Consider the following 17,838-nt stretch of genomic DNA (forward strand, 5'->3'; position numbering starts at 1 on the left):
GCCTGTGTCACAGTAGCAGCCTGGTGGCTAACATTAGAGATTTTCCTTCCTTTAGAACTGTGTGACTGAGAAGAGGATTAGGTTTGCTGCATGCAACAAGTCAGTGTTTTTCAACTGTGGCCCACAGGCTTCTCTGAACTATGGCTGATCAGTCTATAAAAGGTAATGGTAGAACCTGCTGCCACATGTCTTACACTCCAGATGTGTGGTCAAAGGGTAGGGAGCCCAGTACTTTACCAGAGCTGTTTAGGGGATTGCTGACAGGAAACACAACAGGAAACTAAATCAGGAATTTGTCAGGTTTAGTAAATAAGGAACAGGAAAGGCATAGGAGTGTTGTGTTTTCTGATCTTAGATTTCTGATCGTGTTCTGTGTTGTAATGCATACTTTCTAGCTCTGCACAGCACTTGTTGACTTAAGGGAGAGACACTGGTAACACCTTATTTTTTCTCTTTTGCCTTGTAATATCTCATTTTCTCTCTTTTCAAACCAGGTTGGCAGCTCAATACCTCCCCAGGAGAATCGATCTTGTGTGCGACCCCAAGTGATCCAGCTTGTGCCTTGTGAAGAGGGGATTTTCTCTCAGGAACTGGAGCCTTCTGAGAGTGAGGAGTGTGTAATCTACCCTGAGCAAGATGAGATCAATCCCACAGACACAAGCAGGTTAAATATAAACTCTCTGCAGTGCATGGCTTAGATGTTTCTGGTTTAGTTTGCTTACAGCTTGTGTGGTAACTTGGATGAGTTGACATAATCTGCCTGACTGATGCCAGACATGTTTAGTGGAGGGGTTTATGCCAGCCTGATGCTAAAGGAATCTGAAACTGAGAGGGCACTATTAAAATAGTCTTTCCTCTGAGGAAACTGCACATGAGCAGTTACTCCTCCAAGGTTTTTTTTGTTGTTGTTGAATAAACAACTTGGGAGCAGCCTTTTTGCTCTCTCCCTTATCTGGATTGAACTAAGCAGGGGGAAACTTGAGAACTGGAAAACCACCCAACAGTGACTTCTACAAGTCAGTGTAATGCCTACCCAGGAGAAATGACAGCACACTATTACTTATGACAATCTCAAATGTAATGGGGCAAGAATTTAACAAATGTAGTGTGTGATGACCCTTTTGTGGGAAATAAACAGCTTGCGTGAGACAGATGGAATTGAAAAGGGCACTGGAGACAGTGGAGACCTTTTTTCTGGTCTGATGTTTCTTCTGTTTCAGTTTACCTCACTTAATTTTCTGTTTCATTATGTGCTCCATTTTTTTTTTCCCTTCCCTGAATCTCCCTTCCCTTCTTAACCTGATACTAATAGCTGTTTAATTTCCTGTGTCTCCTCCAGCTCTGTTACAAGGAGTGGGCCGATAGCTTTAGACAGGCTTTTATGCAGCAGTGCGTGCCAAGATTTTGCAGCTGAAGCTGCTAGGTTTCTCCCAGTTTCTCTTTGTTTAGATTTTAAATTTTATTATGATAACATTTGGACAGAGCAGGCCTATGTGCTGCTCCATCATGTAGGAAAGGGAGGCCCTCTGGTGATGTTGGTTACAGACTGGACACATTCCAAAGGATACAGGGCTTGCAAGCTGCCAGGGGTGATTGCCATTCGGTTCTGTTGAGTGACTTCTGCATCCTACCTTGTGTTGGAGAGTGTCTGAAACCAAAACATTTTATAAAGTAGAAAACTGAGGTCCTCAGGCACCAGGCAAAAGAATGTTTAATGAAACAAGGCTCATGAGATGGCAAAAGAAATAGGGAACCCTGCCCTACAGTACTGTATGTTTGTGCTACATTCTTCAGTAAATTAATCTTGCTCAAATCCAGATTTTTCTCTATTTTGCAACACAGATGTTGCCCAATGAACCAGATCATAAGCATGAAAAAAAAGAATATATTAGAGCTTATAGATCTATGGCAAACTGGAGTTTCTATCTGGGTACAGGCTGGTTTTAGTCCCTTTTTCATTATGCAGACCTCTATGTTTGTTCCTCACCTGTGCTAGAAATGAAGCCAGGACAGTTCTGTGTTGGTGCCTGGTGATCCTGGGAAAGTGACAACACCCAGGAAGTCAGACAGTCCCCTTGAGACTTCACTGTCCAAGCTTAATGAAATGCAAAAAAAATACTGTATAATGATGAGAGAAATCAACTTCTTTTTCTCTTTAAAGCCTTACTTTTGTAATCAAGGTTTTACTAACGCAGGTAAGGCCTTATTAAAGTCAGAATGTGCTTCTTTACATGCAAAACAAATATCTCTTCTAGTGCTGTACATTTCCTGTCTCTCTTGTAGTGAGTTCCAGGTAAAAGCATTGCCCCATGGGAAGCTAAGTAGAGGTTATCACAGTAATGGATGCCCAGACAAACACAGTCCTGACAGTGCCTGCTCTGTAGATTACAGCAGCAGTCGCCTGTCCAGCCCAGATCATCCAAATGAAGGTAAGGTGCAAAGACATTATAAATGTCCTTATGTGATGTATAACAGTGGTGAAACTTGCTGTAATGGTTCTGTGCTATGTTTATCAGTAGTTATCCTGATCTGTAATTCTTGATCTTCTTCATGACCTGCACTGAGGTCACACCTGTGTTAGTCCTGCTAATGTTGCTGTAAGGATTTGGGTGCATTTGAGCAGGCACTTCAGTGAAGCCACTGTAGAAGCAGGAGTTGGTTAAAGTGCACTTCCCTTGCATACCTGTGGCTTTCTTTCACCTTGCTAGGTAAGGAGACAGGTTTAGTATTGATTATCCCTTAGGCTATGCTGTTTGTGGGATATGGAGATTAGAGAATTGCACTTAATGTTGACTGGCTTTTGCTTTAATTTCTAAGTTTGATTTAGCATCTTTGCTGAATTTACTTCTTTACCTGGCTAATGTTGCTGTGATTACAGATATTACAGGCTTGGGGTTTTAAATTGTCTTTTCCCAGATTCTGAAAGCACTGAGCCTCTAAGTGTGGATGGAATCTCAGATCTGGAGGGAGAGGAAGGAGAGGAGGATGTGGGTACTAGCATGCCTGAAGGAGAAATCCCCCAGACACCTGATCAGGAAAAGTTCCTCAAGCAGCATTTTGGGTCCCTGGGCAGCACTGATGGAAAAGGTACAGCTGTTTTGCTCAGTGGGTGGACTTTGTGAGGTCACTCCAAATTTGGGCCCTATACATAAAGCAAACCAGGCTACAAGTTCTGCTAGGCTTTTGTGAGTGGGGAAGTGTATGAGGAAGCAAAAATGGGGAACCAGTGTAGCAAGGCCTGAAGAAGAGCAACATCTCCTAACTCCATCGGTCTGTGTGTAAATTTGTGTGGATGAGAGTGGGGCCTGTGTCAGGTTGGGTTAATATTGCCCCTAGAATCCTTTAGAACTGTTCTCCTGTATCAGGAACAGTGTGGCCAGCAGGAGCAGGGAGGTCATTGTGCCCCTGTACTCAGCTCTGGTTAGGCCACACCTTGAGTCCTGTGTCCAGTTCTGGGACCCTCATTTTAGGAAAAACGTTGAGTTGCTGGAATGTGTCCAGAGAAGGGCAACAAAGCTGGGGAGGGGTTTGGAGCACAGCCCTGTGAGGAGAGGCTGAGGGAGCTGGGGTTGCTTAGCCTGGAGAAGAGGAGGCTCAGGGGAGACCTTGCTGTCTACAACTACCTAAAGGGAGGTTGTAGCCAGGTGGGGGTTGGTCTCTTCTCCCAGGCAACCAGCATCAGAACAAGAGGACACAGTCTCAAGCTGTGCCAGGGGAAGTTTAGGCTGGCGGTTAGGAAGAAGTTCTTTGTAGAAAGAGTGATTGTCCGTTGGAATGTGCTGCCCAGGCAAGTGGTGGAGTCACCATCACTGGAGGTGTTTAGGAGGAGACTGGATGGGGTGATTGGTGCCATGGTTTAGTTGATTAGATAGTGTTGGATGATAGGTTGGACTCGATGATCTCGGAGGTCTCTTCCAACCTGGTTAATTCTTATTCTCCTGCCCAGACTAGTTTTTCCCGCTGTGTATAGAAGTGTGTTCACCCGCTCCCGTAGGTGACATTTAGTGGCCTCTAGTGGTACTTTGAGGCATAACAAATGTCACAAAGGAAAATGCTGTAATGCTGGGTGGAGGGAGAGAATGAGAGAGGCATCAGAGTGGCAAGGGAGCTGTTTAGTCTCTATGGACCAGCTCCAGAACAAAGCGTATCATTTTAGAATTGATAATGGTTGCAGGCAGCAATATCTGTGTGAGTTTTCTGTTCTCTCTTTGTTTTTTCCTTTTTTTGTCTGTTTTGGTTTGCTTTTCTTTTTCCCCTTTGATTGGTTTGTTTTCCTCTTGAAGCCAGTCTCACAGTCCTACAGGGAGGATAGGACACAAAGGGAAGTGAAAAAGGAGGAGGCATACCCTTAGGGAGAGTGGCAGTTTAAGGCAGAGTAGGCAAAGGCAATGTAATTATCTCATTCTCTGTGGTTTTAGTTCAAAAAAGGCCCTTGGATACAGGGGAGCATTTGATAGTTGCTGTGGTAAGAAAATGTGCATCAGAATGTTTGTAACTAAACTGCTCCCTTTTTCTCTCTACTTTAACCAAAATTTTTAGGTGGCTCATGTAGGAATCTGGAAAGAACTGAAAACCTCAGCATTTCCTCTCGCTTTCTTTCCCAGTCCCCGGCTCTCAGGTATGCCTTTGCTTGTTTTGAGTGTTTCTGTCTGTTTTTACTGGTGTGAGCAGGTCTTGTGCTGGGCTCTGGGTCAAAATAGTTGAGCAAACTTCTTGCCTTGGTGTGCCTGGCACAGCAGAGTGTTAGCACATCACCTGGCCAGCTGCATCCAGGTCCTGGTGATTTGGACAGGCCATCCAGTACCACTTCAGCTCTTCTATTTCTTCCTAAAGCAACACTGTTGTTTTGTTCTTTTTCCTCTTTCAATAATGTGCTTAATTGGTTCTTTATTAATGCCATGATTGATTAAGTTGGAGGGGATTGCTAATCATCTAATTTACTCTTCACTGTTTATGCTCTGTTTACGCTTTTGCATTTCATTTGGCTTGGACAATGAAAGTAGGCTCGTCAACTTTTCCTTTGTTGTACAGTCCTTTCTTACTCAGCTTTGTTTCTCAGTCCCATGCCTTCTCAGGGTGCTTTGGTGTCTTATAAAAAGGCCAGTGGGGATATTATTCTTCCAAAAATGCCCTTAATCCTAAAGCACCTCACAAGGCCTCTCCAAGCTGTTTCCTTTGTTGTTTAAAAGAAAATTCCCAACAAGGTAAACAACCACAAAAACCTGAACAAAAATTGGGGCAATTCTTTCTGTTAATTGGGGTTCTTGAACAGTTGAAACAAAAAATACTTTTCTATTCCTTTAAAATAACAGCCTGCAATCTGAGCTCCAGTTAATTCCATTGTATAGGAGATACCAGCTGTGCCTACATTCACCATGTCAGGGCAGTTTTATTTTGTCACGGCCATATTCAGATACCGTTGCTGCCACCAGGAGTGCCTCTTAATCTGTCTCCTGTTGGGACCATGTGTTTGGGAAGACAGTGGTTAGCTATTTTGTAAGCTTCTAGAGAGTTGCAGTTGTGAGTGAAGGAGGTCACTAGTGCTCTAGACACCTAACAGGAGAGGTATTTTTAGGTTATGAAAGCCCCTGGGCTTTTAATCTGTTCAGCTGCTTAAACATGCCAGATTGAAAGATTTCCCTTTTCTGAGGTAAGCCCACTGCACTTGTTTGAAGTGGAGAGGAAGAGGAATTAGGCTTTCCTCTTGAAGACACTGGCCAGCTTTCCTAGAAATTATTCTTTCATAATGTTAGGGAAATACCATTACTTTCTCTCAGGGTATCTTAGAATTGAAAAGATGCCATGGTTCGTAAGGTGAGCTGAGAGAAAAGACCTGGCTTAGCTTTTCCCAGTCTTCCCCCTGCCTGGAATTTTCCCTTCTCTTTTGCCTTCACCTTTTACAGTGCCCTCCCTGAAAACAGTGACCCAATGCTATTTGCAATCGCACAGCCTACGGGCAAATGAAAACCATTGCTTCCAGGGTGGAGTAGAATGAAGTCTTAACAGGCTAGGGCAGTTTTGACTTAAAAATATCCAGATAGGGAAGGGCTCCATATCCCAGAGAAAGTGGCTTTGTGCATGAGCCTGTTTGTGCAGGGCAACACATGTACTTGTTTTAACTGGAATGTCTTTGTCATGTTCTCTAGACGATTGTCCCTCTCTTCATCAAATCTGGTACTGGATTCAAAGCCCATCGAGCTGCCAACCCAGTTTACACCAGACCCATTGAAAAATGGCAGCAGCCACCCTGGTGATGCTTTGGAGAACAGCCAGCTCCTGGAGACTGCAAATTCAGATCGGGCTGCTCAGGCTCAGAAGAAGCGCAGACCAGCTTTGGAGGCCAGCAGAGCTGGCACGGCTCCTGACCGGGGTGCAGCGACCTTCCCTGAAGGCCCTGTGAATGCAGGGATGAGAAAGGCGCAGTCAGTTCACGACCTCGTTCATGAGGGTAAGGATGCAGGTTGGAATGATGCTATAAATCCAGGAATGAAGTGGGGAGATCTGGGCTTGAGAAGCCATTTGAGTTAAGCTTGTCTTTCTGCATCGTGAGCTACAGGCTTTGCCTGTCTTACAACAGCCTGTCAAGGGAGAGCATTTTTAATTTGTAATGCAGATGCTGGTCTCCTAATTATCGGTCTCTGATATTTGTCTGGCAGCTGTGGGAGGAGCCATGCCAAGAGTGGAATGAACTACTTGCAAAGAAATTCTCTCTTGCTTGCTCCAGGCCAAGACTGAAACTCCCTGGGGTAGGGAGGAGAGAGAGAGGGAAGGAGGAGAAAGTAACAGGAAGCTTACTGTATCCATGCCCTCTATAGCACTCCATTTCCAAAATAATCAAGTCATGAGCCATCAATAATCACTGAGTTTGGGGTATTTTTATAAAAAAACCCCACTTTATCTCTGCAACACCATGCAGAAGGTTTTGCCTCCTTCCTCTGACCTCTCAGTTAACAGTCACGGTGGTCTGAGGTCTTCTGGCCACACACTTTCCGAACAAGTCTCTGTCATCAGGTAAGCAGCAGCGTGTGAGCAGGATGAGGGACGGGCAAAATGAAAGCTGTGAAGGCTTGGTGATCCTGACCTGAAGGAGTGGTTCTGTACACCTCTCCCAGGTGCTGAGGCACGTAGGCTGGAGCGGTTCTGTCGCTCTCCGATTTTGGAATTCCCTGCTGGCTCTCGTCTATGTTTGGTATGTTTGTCTGTTTAATTTTCACAGATAAGGGTCCTGGAGTCATATCTTCTGCCAAGCAGCGTCCTCAGACTCTTTTGGTGGTTGAGAAGGATCCCAGACCTAACAATTGCAGGGTGTTATCAGCCAGTATGTTGAAGATGGATGGATCTGGTGCTCTGCTGGCCAAAGATGTCAGGGCTGGAAAGCCAAAGTCCTACATGAACCCTACGACCAGCTTCCGGGCTAAGATGTCAAGGAGTGTATCTGTAGGGGAAAATCTGTACCTTGGTTGCTCCACTGAAATGTTGACTGATGGGAGGACTAGCCCTCCAGTGGTAGAGAAGACACAGCTTAGTTCCACAGCTGATGCTGAGAAGATGAAACTACCAGTTAAAGAAAATACTCCAGTGAAAGAAAATGTTCCGGTGAAGCCAGCACTTCAGCCAGTTGTAAACTGCTCTTCTCCCAAGTCCTTCCACAGCAAGTTAGCATCGTCAAACCGAGCACATCTGATTCTTGACATTTCAAAGCCATTGCCTGATAGACCCACACTGGCCTCCTTCTCACCCACTACCAAAGCAAAAACCCTGCTTGAGCCACAGTCTCCACAGTCACCTGCTGGGGCCTGCAAAAAGAAACCCTCTTTTCCTGAGGTTCGAGCCTCCAAGAGGGAGAGCCAAACTGCTGGGTCTCTGGTTCCTGGTAGAGAGATCCCGACAGGACTTACTAAGGAGAGCCCAGTGGAGAGTCCAGTCTCAAGGACGAGCTGCCAGGATGAGCCAGGGGTCACTAATCCAAAACTGAGGGAGTTGTCAGAGGGCCGGCACCTGAGGTCTCCTGAGGGCTCACTGCCCAGGTGCAGGGAGAGGATCACCGGCATCGCCTGTGTGCTAGACAACCAACCTGGACTTTGCCCACTAGACCCCATCAGGCCGAGGTCTCCTACATCTATAGTGGCCTCGGCACAGGTCTCAGGTGTGCATGGATACCCATCTCTTATCTTCCCCCTTCTGTCTCCTGTCTTTGTGAACCGCCTCACGATCCCATCACATTTCTTTACGTCCAGCTTCTGGCCTGTCTCGTCTTGTCTGCACCTGTCTCGTTCCATAAGCCATCCCCTCAATGGTGAGACACTTCTTCAACCTGACATCTTTTTCTCAGTCTTTATTTTCCATTTCCTCTGAGTCTTATGTCAGAAGGTTGTTTCTAGATGAGTGCTTTGTAGACCTCAACACTCATGTTTCAGTTGTACCTGTAATTACCTGCAGAGGCTCAAACCTCTTTCTGCTCAATACTAAAATCTGATGTGCTGGAAATCCCCGTAAGGGTGTGGGTTACATCCCCTGTGTCCCTCTCAGAGCATGTCTGACCAGCAGATGATGGTGTAGGTCAGCATGTCCCAGCAGGTGTTCAAAAAGGGATTGGACATGGCACTTGAAGCCATGGTTTAGTAGTCATGAGGTGTTGGGTGACAGGTTGGACTTGATGATCTCTCAGATCTTTTCCAACCTTATTGATTCTGTGATTCTACGTGCTAGCTGAACCTGTGCAGTGCTACAGGCTGGGGTCAGAGTGGCTGGAGAGCAGCCAGGCAGAAAGGGACCTGGGGGTGCTGGTCGATTGTAGGCTGAACATGAGCTAGCAGTGTGCCCAGGTGGACAAGAAGGCCAATGGCATCCTGGCCTGTATCAGGAATAGTGTGGCCAGCAACAGCAGGGAAGTCATTGTGCCCCTGTACTTAGCACTGGTTAGGACACACTTTGACTACTGTGTCCAGTTCTGGGCCCCTCAGTTTAGGAAAGATGTTGAGGGAGGTTTAGGCTGGATGTTAGGAAGAGTTCTTCATAGAAAGAGAGAGTGCCCATTGGACTTGATGATGCCCTTCCCTGGGGCTGCCCAGGGAGGTGGTGGAGTCACCATCACTGGAGGTGTTTAGGAAGAGGCTGGATGGGGTGCTTGGTGCCATGGTTTCATTGATTAGATGGTGTTGGATGATAGGTTGGACTCGATCTCAAAGGTCTTTTCCAACCTTGTTTATTCTATTCTATTCTATTCTATTCTATTCTATTCTATTCTATTCTATTCTAACCCAACCCAGCAAGCACAGATAACAGTGAAGTTATGCCAGGCTTTGCTTTGGTAATGCACAAGTGTGCAGGGTCTGGAAGTGTTTGCATGCTCTTGGATCTGTTACAGGCCCTGATTTAAGGTACTCCAATTGAATGAAAACTAGCAGGTAACTTCAAACTGAAGTGAAAATCCTGCCATTCAAGGCAGGAGAACTTGTGGTGGCAGAGAACACACAATTTAGTCCCATGGCATTCCGACCTTTTTGGTCAGAACCCAGAAGTTACCTTCTCCTTCCTGAAATACTAGGCTGAGCTGTGCAGGGGGAAGCTGGATGTTAACCACAGCACTGATGCTTTGTACCTTCAAGGGGCCATACAGTCCATGGTTTTCAGTCTCTTTTGCCATGTTGTTCTTATCCATATCTGAGGATATCCACCACAGTGGCTAAGCACAGCATTTCTGCACTGCAGCACTGCAGGGGGTCAGTCAGGTTTCAGTGCACTGTTAGTTTAATTTTGCATTTCTGGAAGGAGGGGTCAAACACTCTAAGACTGAAGTGCTGTTACGTGAAGCAGGAATGGTGTTTGTTGGAGGGACCTGCTGTTCTGATCATAGTATCATAGTATCAGTCAGGGTTGGAAGGGACCACAAGGATCATCTAGTTCCAACCCCCCTGCCATGGGCAGGGACACCCCACACTAGATCAGGCTGGCCAGAGCCTCGTCCAGCCTGGGCTTAAACACCTCCAGGGGCGGCGCCCCAACCACCTCCCTGGACAGCCCATTCCAGGGCTTCACCACTCTCATGGTAAAGAACTTCCTCCTCACATCCAGCCTGAATCTCCCCACCTCCAGCTTCATTCCATTCCCCCTAGTCCTATCACTCCCTGAGATCCTGAGAAGTCCCTCCCCAGCCTTCTTGGAGCCCCCTTCAGATACTGGAAGGCCACCATGAGGTCACCTTGGAGCCTCCTTTTCTCCAGACTGAACAGTTCCAACTCTTTCAGTCTGTCCTCACAGGAGAGGTGCTCCAGCCCTCTGATCATCCTTGTGGCCCTTTTCTGGACACGTTCCAGCACCTCCAGATCCCTCTTGTAATAGGGGCTCCAGAACTGGAGGCAGTACTCCAGGTGGGGTCTCAGCAGAGCTGAGCAGAGGGGGAGAATCACCTCCCTTGACCTGCTGGCCACACTTCTCTTGCTGCAGCTCAGGATCTGATTGGCTTTCCGGGCTGCAAGTACACACTGAGAGCTCCTGTTGAGCTTCTTGTCCACCAGCACCCCCAAGTCTCTCTCCTCAGGGCTGCTTTCCAGCCAGTCCCTGCCCAGCCTGGATTTGTGCCTGGGATTGCCTTGACCCAGATGCAGGACCCTGCCCTTGGTCTTGTTGCACCTCATGAGGTTGGCTGATACCACAGGGTATCTGCTTTGTAGAACAGGGAGTGCATCTGATACTTTCAGACCCTGCTCCCCCAGGGGTGAGGTTTTTCTCCACCAGCAAATGCAGCCTGGACCTGTGAAATGATGTTTTACAGAGGAGAAGTGAGAGTCCAGTTGTCTACTCTTAAGCTGAATGTTCTCTTGTAGACTTGGGAACCAAGCTACATATTGCACTGGTTTGGGTCAGTTGCTAGGGATCTTTGCAGAATTAGCACAGACAGTGCAGAGAAAGAGCAATATTTTTTTCCCCAGCAATGATTATTTTTATTCTTTTAAGCAACATCCAATGTATGGCACACCCTGACAGACTATTTATCTAGCAGCATCCTTGAGCAAGTTAAGATGATTTAGCACAGTGGATCCCCAAATTTGTGTGGTTTGGTTTGATTTGGGTTTTTTTCTCGTCAGGCAGCTGTCAGCCTTCAGCTTCTTGCAGACTAAGTGAGGTCAAATTTGAAGTGGTAGATCTGGAAAAGCTGTTCAGATCCAAGTTGGTTACCGCTGTGGGAAATGTACTGTGGCTTCTGTGAATCATAGTGTGGCAGTTCAGATTAGAACTATAGGTTTGACAGAGACCTGTTCTGCTTCTGACTTGCTCTGTGACTTTGGGTTTCCACTTACCATTACCATCTGTCCTTTTTCCTGCCTGTATAACAACTGCAGGTAAAGGGACTTAACTGTTGTGGTTAAAGCATTTTGACATCTACAGTTAAAATGCTGTAGATGTGCTTAATACTGTTGCTGTGTTTAATATTCTCTGCTGGTTTCTCAAGAGCTCTGCTCTGCACACCTGAGAGGCAGAAAATGCCTGTTACCACAAGCATTTGTGTTATCTTTGGGACCCTTCTCCGGGCTGGCAGCTCACAGAGCTGGAGACCAGCATAAAAAGCATGATCAGTGGAGAAATTCCAGGGATAATCATGAGAAGAAGCAGCTGAGTTTAAAACAATAAGAGGGGAGGAGGGGAGCAGCAAAATAAATAAACAACAGTGGAGGGGGGGAAAAGGCAAGAATCTTGGACTGCACTGAAGCCCACTGTGCTCCAACTCTACAAGACTGGGTGATCTGGGAACAAAAAATGCAGATGGAAGGATTTGTTCATGTCCCTTTGTTCTCCTAGATGTGTTTGCTTATGTATGAATAGATGTTTTTCCAGCTGTATTTGTTTATACTTCATGTAGATGTATTCACAAAATCAGTTAAGGTCCCCTCCAGGCTGTTCAAAGGTGATGGTCTTAAAACTGCCAAAATAGTGCTGATGCAACCAAGTTTTGTTTTCAGGTAACTGAAGGAAGTGAGATGGCCTTTGTTCAGGCCTTTGCAGTTTGAAGATAACTGCAGATGGTGTGCGTGTGTCTATGTCTTTGTGGTTTATGTCTAACTCATGAAAGCACTTACTTCATTAAAACTTTGCAGGCCTTCAAGTCTGATGCTCTGGAGATAATACCTGATGAGGGCAGGGAGAAGATGGTCTCCTTTAGTTGCTTGCTTTTATTTTTGATATTTTAATTCCAGTGTATCAGCAGTGCATGTCCTGGGTTGCTCAGAAACGTGATTCTGTTGCGACTGAGTTGGTTGTCAGCACTCCCCTGGACCTCAGTCCTCACTAGACAGCAGTGTAATCATTCACTGTAATCCTTCATCCTCAGTGCTTGGCTGTACACTGTTCAGAAGGATACAAAGAGGAGGAGCATGTAGATTTCTGACTAGGTGGAGGTTAAATTAGAGGCTTCCTCAGGCCCAGTGCCTTTTGTCACTGGAAGCCCTCATTTGGACTTGAATGTCATTATAATGGAGAACGACATGAGTGATCCGCGACTGTCCTGGGCTGTAACAAAAACGTGCCATCTGAGAAAAACTATTGCTGACTTTGGAAAGGCTAAAGACAGGGAAAACAGGAAGTTTAAACAAGCTGTACCTCAAGGCAGTATGAAGGAAAGCTCGTGCAGAGCTTGCCTGTTTAATGATTGGCTCAAGCCAGCCCTAAACACTGAATAAGTGTGTGCATGTGGTCTTCCAAATGTGCACTTAAAAAACATGCTTTCTTACCCAACTGCTGGATTGCAGGTATTGGAGTGTGTCTGTGCCTCAGTTTGGGTTTTTGTTCTCTCCTCCCCTTCAGAGTCGTGCATCAGCGTGGAGCAGTGTGAGCACGTGGTGTCCGAGCTCCAGGACAGCATGCGCAAGGCCATCCATCTCTACCGCACGGTGAGTCACCCCAGGCATGGCCTTTGTCACGGCCATCAAATACATGAGCTGCCTGCTTGTCCACTTGGCTGCATCTTCAGCTTGAACCAGGGAGGCAGAACTCCTGATTTCCAACTTTTGGATTTTCCAATGGCTTGCCATGGTACTCTGAGCCCACCAATTTCCTTTCCAGCCTGTTTAGCCTATCTGTAAACTGAAGATAACAGTGTGTTCCTTTCTCAGAGGGGTATTAGGGAATTAGTTAATATTTATACAGTGCTTCAGAGAGATGAAATGTTATAGGAGCTTTAAGTTTTATTATCCCCATCTGTTCTCTGTCTTTGATGCCTGGGAAAAGGATTAGCAAATGAGAGGTACCATGGGAATCCAGCTGTGAGACGGAGCATGCAGTCACTTGCCTGTCCCTCTCGCTGCCAGACCAGAGCTGCATGCAGAGCAGGAAGACAGCTCCTTGTTCCTTTGCTTAGCATTGATCTGCCAAGTCTCCTGCAATGAGCCTGAAACTTCCCACGGCACGCTTCTGCCCCGTGGGCCTCTGTAGCTCTGGCCTTAGTGCTTGCATTAGCTCTCTGACCTTGCTGTGTTCCTGTGACCAGCTGCATCTGGCAGAAAGGAAGAAAAGGAGTCTGTCACCCTGTGCTGCAGCTGGGAGACAGAACACCTCCTTATATACAAGGAGGAACCCAAATAGGGGAACACTGCCTGTAAATGTGCATGACATCTTTACCCTACTGTAAAGAACCTCTGGGTTCTGTGTGACTAGCACTGTTGGATGCATGCCTCATTATATGACTAAATTGACAGTCTCAAATGGTGAAGAAAAGGGCACTTGAATAGTCTGCAAGTCTTCATGGCTCCACTTACATAAGGGGCCAAAACTACTTGTTTGGTGCTCTACATAAACCCAAATGCCTTTTTTCCCCCCCACCTCCTCCTTAATTTTAGGTGTTAAATGATATGGAGTCTTCTACTGACAAAGATAAAATAGCAGGCCTCCTGACACAGACATTCTCCTCAATGAAGAAAGAATTGGACTCTTTGAAGGATGAGGAAGGGCTTCCAAAGGTTAAGGAGGTACTGAGAAAGCCACAGGATACCACTACCCCACTGAATGAAGGATGTGGTGCCAATCTACCGAGTCCCAAGAGTTTGGGGGATGAGCAGACACTAGCTTTGCTGGAACAGTACTCGGAGCTTTTGCTACAAGCTGTGGAACGACGCATGGACAAAAAACTCTAAGAAGGGTGGCTTTTGAGTGTTTGTGAGCACACAGAAATAATCCCAAGAAGAGGACCACAGGGAGAGCTTCAGACTGATGCACTGGTCTAGGGCTGGTGGGGAGACCAATATAAATTGATTTCCTCGTGCCCCTACAACTGACTTTCTCCGATTCTTAGCAATGTGCTGGCCACAATTTTAATAGTTTTTCCGCAGTTATCTTCAACTTCCTGTCTCTAGACAAAGAATTGAAAGAGGAATTTGGAGAAATTGCCTTGAAATTTCTTCATAGCCAGGAGGTCAGGATGTTTGGCACCTAAAGGAACAAAGAAAATCCAGTTTATCCAAGAAATTCTGAGCTGCTGATTAAAAACAAAGGCGTCCAAGTGAAGCCAATCCCTTCCTTCTCCAAGGCTTCGTGAGAGTCAAGAAGCAGACTTTTTATGGGTTTATTTATTAATTTATTTTTTCTGACTGTTGCTCTGTGTCACGTTGGTGGCTGTTACCTTTGTCCTTTAACAAAAACTGTCAATCCCTTTGCCCTATCCCAGCGAGAAACAATCTCTGTATTATAAACCCCCAAGAGGGAGACAGGCTGGAGTGTCTGTGCAATTAATGAACTGTTTTCCACTTAAAGCTTGTCTTGCTGTTCTTTCTTTTCCTGCCTTAGTTTTGTTACCTGGAGTAATCCTTCTGTTGTTATGACAACCCTGTCCGCTTTTCTCTTGTTTCAAGACAGTCCCCACACTGTATTTTATCTGCCTTCACCTGCCCAGGAAGGGTCTGCTACCCTTGGACCCTGCTTTGAAGATTACTTTGTGAATTCAGTAGTGATGTTTTTAATCTGGAATCTGATGTTGTGTTGATCCTTCTGACTGGGTTTTCTGCAGACTTTTTAAACATGGGATTTAGATACAAACATGGAAGTTTGTTTCAGCTACCTTTCATGATTAGGAATTGGCTGTTGTCTTTGATATTGCCATGACTGGGAACTGGGAGGTAATGAATTATTCATTGAGAAGTGACATGAGAAAAATGGTTTCCATCTCTTGCAGTGTAACTCTGGATTTGAGAGCTCTTCAGTACAATGGCTCATCCATCTCATTTGTTCCTTTCACTGTGATAGGAAAATATTTTCTTCTTGCTTTTCCAGGCAGGCAATATTTGCAATCCCAAGAATGCTGAGATTCTCTTATCTTTTGTAAAACTATTTCAACTACTCATACAGAAAATGGTTTTCCCAGAACTTTGAACGAGATATTTTGGCTTGTGATGACCACCATTTCCCCTGCCCCCAGCCTCTTAGCTTTTCATGAATTTCTGGTCTGGGGAACAGAAAAATTTCCCTTCTTGCATTTGTGTGTGCAATACTCTTCTTACCCTGTGGAGCTTCTCTAAGGCCATGCTAACTCGTGTTTGTTGTGGCTCAAAACTGTCCAGTGATGTGGTTTTGGTCAAGGATAAGCTAAGACGAAAAGGTTTAAAACCAATGAAATTCTTCAGCACCTTCCCCCGATCTCCCATTCCTTTGCACAACAGGGAGAGTACACAAAATGCTTTATTTCTTCCTCCATCTCCAGTCTGTCTTGTATTTATTTTAAGGCAGAGCAGTGTAATCCCAGTTTATAAAACTAATGCAGGCAACAAGCATTTGGTGGGAGAGTCACTGCATGGAAGCCAGACCGCATCACTTGGTTCCACAGGTTACAGGCTTGAAGCCATTCTCTTTTGTTTTTACCTTCCTGACTGTCTGAAACCCTGTGGCACTTGGAAATGTGATCTGTTGTCTTCTCTGTCTTTTTGTGACTGGAGATCTGCAGTGCAGCCTTTTTTTCTATTGGGCTGTCCAGGCTGGTGTAAAATGGCCTATTTCTCACCAACAATTCTGCAGTTCTCACTCTCCCTCCAACAGGCTTGCTGGCTGATCACACTGCCAAGCACTTCAGGACTTGGCAGTGTGGGAGCACTTTGAGAGCTTTCCACCTGTTCCTGCCTGTAGTTTACATCTACCTAATCATGTTTCAGGTGTCTTGGCTAACTTTTTCTTCCGTGGGCTTGTACTGAAACTTTAAAAACATGTTATTTTCTGGTCCTGTCTTGGCATTGCACTGTGCTGAATCAGCTGATGTGCTCAGTCCCAGGGGCTGCTTCTCTTGCACAGACAAGTTTTGCAGAGGAATGCAAGTTGAAAACCAGGGGGGACGTTTCTGGCCTCTTCCTTGAGTGGAAAGGTTTGCTGGAGATGCAGTGAGTGGAATGTATGATGGCAGTCATGTTTGGTCTGTGATGGAGTTAGTGTGGGTCAAGTTTGCTTTTGAGGTGACTAGTTTCTCCACTTTCAGACTGTGAACATAAGTCCTAGTATACAGGAAATGTCTTGCTGTACTGGGACCACAAGACACTCAGGTAAAATAGCAGTCCCTTCAACCCAGGTATCTTTTGGTACTGGTGATAAAGGTTTGAGGGTCCTTTCTATTACTCCCCTGTGCAATGTATTCCATTTTATAACTTAAACATTGAGGTAGTGACAAAAAAAAGTCAGAGATGATACAGAAGAGCCAGTGGCAAGAATGAAATTCCCATTAAGGTAAAGAGCAACAGCCAGTGAAGCTGGCTTGGAGACATGAAACAAAGCTCCTTGCAAATGAGTTGGGTGAAGCAAATCTGATTTTTAAGCTGATCAGAGTGGCTTTTGCTTCTTGGAATGGATTTTGCTTGTGATCACAGCTGCATACAGGAAGCCAGAGGTTAAATTGCATCAGAATGATGGTAAGAGAAGTGTTGGGCAAGTGGATCAGCGGGAGGATGGTTGTGTAGTTTAAAATTAGAATAGTGTATGTAGGATGCTTTGGAAAACAGAGTAGAAGTAGGGATGGTCTTGGCTTGAGGAACATCATCTGGCCAATACCTGTGAAGGATACAGTACAGAAGGGCCTCAGGAAAGTAGATTTAGGACTGAGATGGTGATCCGTAATTGAAGAATGAATTGGAAGGGGTTGGGTTTTAAATGTGTCCTACTGAGCCTCATGTTTCTCCGCTTGCTGTCCTCTGGGCAACTATTTATTCTGAAATGGTAGTCGTGAGCTGTTTGCTCAAGGCTTGGATGTTACGAATTGAGTAGTAGAAGCCTAGTAAAGGAGATGGTGGTGCCACAAGTTTGTTGCTGAGAGGTGTGAGGAGATAGTGTTGCTCTCTATAATTTGAGACTGATCCAACGGATTCTTCCCTTCTAAACTTCCTATTGCTGGCAGTAGGAAATACTCCTAAAAAAACCAGTTTACAGAACAAAGAGAAGATAAATGTGTTACATTTTGTTGCACCTTGTGAATCTATTTCACCACAGGCTGTCTGTTGGGCCAGGCAGAGAAATGCTGAACAGTTACTGCTTATGAGAGGAGGTAATAGACTTGAGTCTATCCCACTTACTGGGTTGTGTGTGTGTTAGCATAGGCACAACCGGACGCCTGTTCTAAAACAAGTTATTTGTTTAACATAAAGCCTGAAAAAATAATTGAATCTACCACTCCTCTTTACATACATTTAGTCCCCTCAAATCCAACATTCCTCATCAAAACAAGGACACTTGTTGGGGTTTTTTTCCCCATCTTGTAAATAGCGTTACTTTGCCTGTTTGATCCTTGGTTCGCTCTTGGGCTCAGTAGGATGGGCTACAACCTGAGAGGGCACCAAACTCTTTCTGATTTTTTTGTTTGTTTTCCTTCTGGTTTTTTCC

At 45.5% G+C, this 17,838-nt stretch overlaps 1 protein-coding gene across 1 annotated transcript in view; it reads left to right on the forward strand.

Moving 5' to 3' along the window:
- MAPKBP1 (mitogen-activated protein kinase binding protein 1) overlaps positions 1-17,822 on the forward strand; it is a 119,205-nt gene extending 101,383 nt beyond the window's left edge. The window contains exons 24-31 of the mRNA XM_054161510.1: positions 495-664; positions 2,284-2,429; positions 2,917-3,087; positions 4,540-4,618; positions 6,147-6,448; positions 7,217-8,146; positions 12,802-12,887; positions 13,833-17,822. Of these exons, the coding sequence (XP_054017485.1) occupies positions 495-664; positions 2,284-2,429; positions 2,917-3,087; positions 4,540-4,618; positions 6,147-6,448; positions 7,217-8,146; positions 12,802-12,887; positions 13,833-14,126 (2,178 nt within the window). The 3' untranslated portion in view covers positions 14,127-17,822. The remainder of the gene's footprint in view (positions 1-494; positions 665-2,283; positions 2,430-2,916; positions 3,088-4,539; positions 4,619-6,146; positions 6,449-7,216; positions 8,147-12,801; positions 12,888-13,832) is intronic.
- Positions 17,823-17,838: the final 16 nt, after the last annotated feature.

This window comes from Dryobates pubescens, chromosome 5 (assembly GCF_014839835.1).
Source record: "Dryobates pubescens isolate bDryPub1 chromosome 5, bDryPub1.pri, whole genome shotgun sequence".
In the NCBI taxonomy this organism is placed as follows: Eukaryota; Metazoa; Chordata; class Aves; order Piciformes; family Picidae; genus Dryobates; species Dryobates pubescens.